The 5,825-nt window shown below is 41.2% G+C and overlaps 1 protein-coding gene across 1 annotated transcript; it reads right to left on the bottom strand.

The window, feature by feature from the left end:
- Window positions 1-679: 679 nt before the first annotated feature.
- Window positions 680-5,310, bottom strand: LOC146457197 (steryl-sulfatase-like). The gene is made up of 3 exons (XM_085092235.1): window positions 4,857-5,310; window positions 2,934-3,644; window positions 680-2,530 (listed from the first exon to the last, which is right to left on the bottom strand). Exons 1-3 carry the CDS (start codon window positions 5,224-5,226, stop codon window positions 1,878-1,880), a joined length of 1,734 nt encoding a protein of 577 aa, XP_084948361.1. The 5' UTR covers window positions 5,227-5,310; the 3' UTR covers window positions 680-1,877.
- Between the last annotated feature and the right edge of the window lie 515 nt (window positions 5,311-5,825).

Genomic DNA, 5,825 nt, shown 5'->3' with positions numbered 1-5,825 from the left:
TTACGTCGGGAGATATCGGGGGAAAATGGCAACCTCGTAATGAAACGGAGAAATCAGTGTAAACAACTTCTATCGAGAAATAGCGCTGGGAAAGAAGCCTCTAGGCAAGCTCCCTTATTTGTGTATTATCGGCGAAGCCAACGAGTTTCTATCGTTGCGCCAATTTTATGTGCGTGCGGACATAATTTAGTCGCCTTCACGTACAAAAATAATGTAGGAAGAAACGTATGAAAAGCTTGCGTAAACCCAAAACGTTGAGCACTGTTTGATTTTTTTACGTGTCGTGAGCCCCAACACCTAACTCTAACCCTAGCTAACCCTACCCTAACCCTAATCGTAACTAAGCCTAACGACAAGCTAATGTTAGGACCTAATGCATAGTATTAGCTTTTATAATATTAGCACTAATTTGTTTTAGTGTTTTTTTTTTTCGCCAAAATCTGGGTGGGTCGGACGGAGACAATATTTGGCAGGCACAGGAAAAGTAAGAAAAAGTAATAACTGACGTTTAGACAGGGAGACCGCAACGTTAGCCTAACTTTTTTCAAGTTTCAATTCATTCCGACCTACTCCGGCTGTCTCTGGACAGAGCCACCAATCGACAATTTTATTGCACTGGGGCGATGATATATAACATTAGACAATTATCTTTTTTGTTTCTGTTGGCGGACAAACATTTTTGGGTTTTAAAATGACATCAAACTTACGTGCCACTCCCCCTTTAATACTTTCAGCTGTACTATGAATGTCGTTTCTGTTCTGTCCCGCCAAGTTGGCCGTCTTTCTGCGCAGCCTGAAATCCAAATACTGTACTTGAACTTCGGATGAAAGAATTAATAACTGAACGGCTACCAAGATCTAGAGACCATCGCAGATGGTAGTAGAGTTCACTTCCATCTCTTCACTGCTAAAGGTAAATTACGAACTCACAAAATGACCAGCTCCTAAATATTGGCTTCATAACTCAGTTGGTATAGCACTACACCTGAGGCCATGGGTTCGAATCCTGTTTAAGTCCTATTTTTTTTTCCAGGCAGGGCCGCACCTAGGATGTTTTGTCTTGGGGGGCAAACTCCGCACACACAGGGGTCTCCTGTATACAGACAGGGTTTCTAGGTGGACGTTTTCGTTTTTACCCCTACACAGAAAGTTGGTGCCTAGACCTTTAAAGAAATCAAAACACACTGATGTTGTTTGTCCTAAATTTTCATGATTTATTATGGCATAAACACCTTGTTTAGCTCGAAATTGTCTCCAAGGTCTCTGCTACACAATGATGATTTATATATCATCTTAAACTCAAGCTATACTGTGAACAACAGATCGTCCAAATCCGCTACAAATACTTGGGATTAGCGCAGGCCTTTAAAAACCAATTTACTCTGAATTTAGCTCTGAAAAAACCTACTCGTGTCAGATAGATTTAAAATGGCTAAAACATGCGCGAGGGAGTCGCGTAGGTTTGTCACTCTTTATTTACACAATTCTAAACCACAGGCAGCCCAAATTACGAAATCATTATTATTATTATTATTTTCACAAGAAAACTTGTACTCGCCTTTGCCTCCAAAGATTTTCCAAAATAATTATTTGGAAGTAACATTAAAGTGAGATTTTTTCAGTCGATTAGTCGATTTTCTTGTGATTCTGGACCAATATAGCTACAAGAAATAGCTCAGCAAACTCAAACAAAAATTTAGTTTTCCTGGTGGGGGCAGCTGCCACCTCTGACCCCCCCCCCCCCCCCCGCCCCCGCTATGTAGGACCCTGCAGTATAATATTTCACTTCCATTAGAGAAAGAAGAGCTAGCATAGCCAGTCAGATTTATTGTTATTTGTAATTCTAATTAACTGTAGTAAGAAGTTCATCAATTTGCTCATATGTTTTCAGGATAATGTTCAAGTTTTCTGTCTGTTTCCTTACAGCTACAGAATGGAAAATTACAACACATTTGAAGGGTGGGGTGGAAGAAGTTCTTATTTAGTTCCAGCTGATTAGGCACACTGTCAATGCCTTCTTTGTGCATCTTAATTGCAGGGAAGATATGTTTCATGACCTCTTGGTATTCTGACCTGTTTGAAGCAATAGGAGTGCTCTCTGCGGGATCATTTGTGACATCAAAAAGAAGAGGCTGATCATGGACTGTGACAAAATCTCCTTGACACCTACAAACAATGCCTTTTCCACTACAGGAGTCAGTTCCTTCGGTCCATTTGGGTGTCACAAGGTGCGCCTTCCAGACAACATCGCTGTTCTTTGGATGATAACGAACAGCATGCAAGTGATTTGCACAATAGTGGAAAATAAATTCATGAGATGACTGTTGTGTCTTGTTGGTCAGTAATGGCAAAAGGTCTTTTCCGTTGACTATTCTATCCTGAGGAACATCTCCACCTGCTAGTTTGGCAACTGTGGGTAATAGGTCCATGGTGCTTGTGAGCTTGTCAAGTGAGACTCCAGCAGCAATATGTCCTGGCCATGATACTATTGTAGGCATCCTCACACCACCTTCCCAACACTGTCCTTTGCCTATTAATGAAATATTACTATATTTAAAGAAACAAATATATCAATAAAAAATTAATCTTGATAAATGAGACAATAGGGGGCTGACAAAGGGAGCTGAACTGAAGTACCTCGTAGGAATGGAGGTAAACTACAAATCAAGTTTCCCTCCACATAAAGAGTCCATTTATAGTTGTCTAAGAGGTTTGTGCCTCTAGAAAGTGAAAAATGTTCTTTAGCTATAACTGGATATTGCTCAGTCCAAGAACAGTCTGTACGTGGTTTGGATGCCAATTCTGGCCTTCTGAATACTCCAGAGTTGCATGTCAGTGATAACCATTTTCAGGCTGATCTATGGTGGAATTGGGGGCAGTAAACATAGACTGACAAATGTGCAGGCAATCATTATGTCGCACATCTGGCTTACCTCCTTTGTAAATACCCTTCCAGCCACCCAGGTATTCGCCTGTCAAAGGATCTGTTTGTTCTAAGTGAGGACCATTGTCAGATGTGAAGTAAACAAAAGTGTTTTCCTTCAAACCCAGTTTCTCAACAGCAGCCATGATCTGTCCAACACTCCAATCCATTTCCTCTACGTTATCACCATAGCGACCATGGACACTGTGATTGACAAATGCTCGTGAAGTAAAGAGAGGAGTATGCACTTTGGCATACGACATGTACAACAGAAAGGGGCCATCTTTGTTTGCTCGAATAAAGTTCACCGCTTCATCTGTAAACCTCACTGTTAAGTTTTCAAAGACGGTAGGTTGCTCCACAACGTCATAGTTTTTCATCAGAAAGCAATTAAACCTTCCATACATTGTTATATATGTAGACACCATTGAAGCAACTAACACAATTATTGTTAAAAGGAAATAGAAAACAAACTTGTTTAATAAGCCAGTGAGGTAACAGATATGCAGTGTTATACAAACAATTGTTGCAGCAATTAGGATGTTAGTTGGCTTCAATCCTGGAATGATGACTGCAATGATAGAATAGGGACCTGATTCACAAAATCTTCCATTTGACAGTGGCAGACCAAAAAAATAATGAAACCCTTGCTTTAGGGGATGAAAGTGGTAATCAGAGGAAGATGACAAGTGCAATCCCAGATGCCATTTTCCAATAACACCTACATAGTAAAATAAAAAGAGAAAGCAAAGGATCAAAAATAATATTACTGAGAAGCTACACTCCTGCACCATTCCCCACACGAACATGAAAATTGAAGATTATTAAATATTGAGGTGGTTTACGGTCAGATCGTTCCACAATAAAGTCAGATCGTTCCACAAAAAAGTCAGATCATTCCACAATATAGTCAGTGCGTTCCACTTAGGAAGAGTCAAGAAAACATTCTTACTCGATGTAAACGTAAAGAAAAATGTCCTGCTCGATGTTAAGTTAACGGAAAGAGTTAATGTACTGAAATGCGTCACCATCTTCACTGAGTGTAATCGGACTTAATGTCGCGGTTTGAAGGTATTCTAGCAAATATATTTCCTTCGGAAACGGAACGCTCTTTAAGTTTTCTTGTTAACAGAACTTCAGAGTCTGCATGTTATTAAAAGACGCAGTAACTTGATTGTGGTTAGTCTACAACCTAGACTCGACCTATCATGTAAACAGTTCATCGCCTTGATCGATCATATGAGCAGTGCTTGGTCATGTTTGCAGTAAAATCAATACAGGGATACTCTATTGATCCTATGAACAGTTGATCCTTCTGATCGATGATGTAAGCAACTGAACTTACACTCGAATAACACCCGTGGAGTGATCTATTAACTGTTGAAAAGATTTTTTGTCTGAACATTTCTAAGTGGAACGATCTGACTTTATCGTGGAGCAATCTTACTTTTTTGTGGAGCGATCTGACTTTACTGGAACAATCTGACTTGGAATGATCTGACCGGATACCGTTGAGGTAGATACTGCACATGACAGATGGATGATCTCTTCATTTTTCCAGTATGTGCTACAATTTAAGCCACAATATGGAAAGAAAAGCCCAAAACCAGGCAGACAGACCAGCATCAGTTTTCACCTACACTATGTGCAGGAAGGATGGCCACTCCTGTATTGGCTTGTCCAATCACACCTGACACTGTAAAGTATGACAGAACTTGACAAGATCTTGCACATACAGAGGTGGCACTTTTTGAAAGAAATAAAGAGAGGCATTTTCTGAAACTCAAACATGCACTTGCCTTGCTCTGCAGACAGACTAGAGTATGTGAAAAAATACAAAGGTTTGGTGTACAATTGGGTCACGCTTTGGAAATACTCGGCAGTACACACCCACTTTCTCCCTCCATCCCAGCCCTGGATGGTCAATACCGACCTGTCGCATACCCGGCAGCAGATGCAATCTCAGCAAATGTCGTTTCATTTTGGGGCAGACCGCCAGATGTTGATGAGAAAATGAACGCTCTTATTTGTCCACAAAGTCCTGAACGGATTGGATATCTTCCTGTAAGAAAAGCGGCCCTGTTTGGTGTACAGATCGAATCTGGTGTCACATCGTGTCGCAAGCGAGCTCCTTGCTCAGCTAGCCGATCGATGTTAGGTGTTTTAATCGTGTCGTTTCCAAAGCATCCCACATCCGCGATTCCGAGATCATCCACGAGAAATATTACAAAGTTAGGCTTTGTAGATGTGACGAGGTTGAACACAAAAAACTGAAAAATAAAGGTGAACCAAGATTTCCACATCGTTGCTGCAGGAAAATGCTAAGTAAACAGTACGAAGGACTTCACATTTGAGGTTCTTCTGCCGCACTCACGATCGATGTATACCTGCCAACTTTTTCTGAGATATAGGCGTGAGATTTTTATCCTGGGAGTGCTGGGATTTTTAAAGACGACACGATTATTTCCGAAGAATCCCGAAAAATTCCGAAGTCTTGCGAGGGCGTCCGAAGTCTCAGGACGCGTATAGACGCGAGCTCGCTCCCAGTGCTTTTCACCTTCAAAAATCAGAGATCGCGAGGAAGGTATTGTCATTTATTCCTTTTGCACATGGTTTTCGTTCTAGCATGGGTCTGAGTTAACATATTTTTGGAAATTGTGTCAAGCGAGACGGCAAAAACTCACATTTTTCAATCAGGCGTGAGAAATTGACCCGCAAGCGTGAGCCGGCGTGAGATCGAAGTTTTCAACCCACAGGCGTGAGACTCACGCCTAAGGCGTGAGAGTTGGCAGGTATATCGATGTCAATTGGCTACGAAAACACAAACATGATTCTGCATGGAAAGTGGATTTTCCAGCGGATTTTCCTGGGAACACTTTTCCACCATATTTGGCGGGCTTTA

This window comes from Pavona decussata, unplaced genomic scaffold (genome assembly GCF_977016875.1).
Source record: "Pavona decussata unplaced genomic scaffold, jaPavDecu1.1 SCAFFOLD_245, whole genome shotgun sequence".
NCBI classification, from domain to species: domain Eukaryota; kingdom Metazoa; phylum Cnidaria; class Anthozoa; order Scleractinia; family Agariciidae; genus Pavona; species Pavona decussata.
This window is presented reverse-complemented; position numbering and strand designations above follow the sequence as displayed.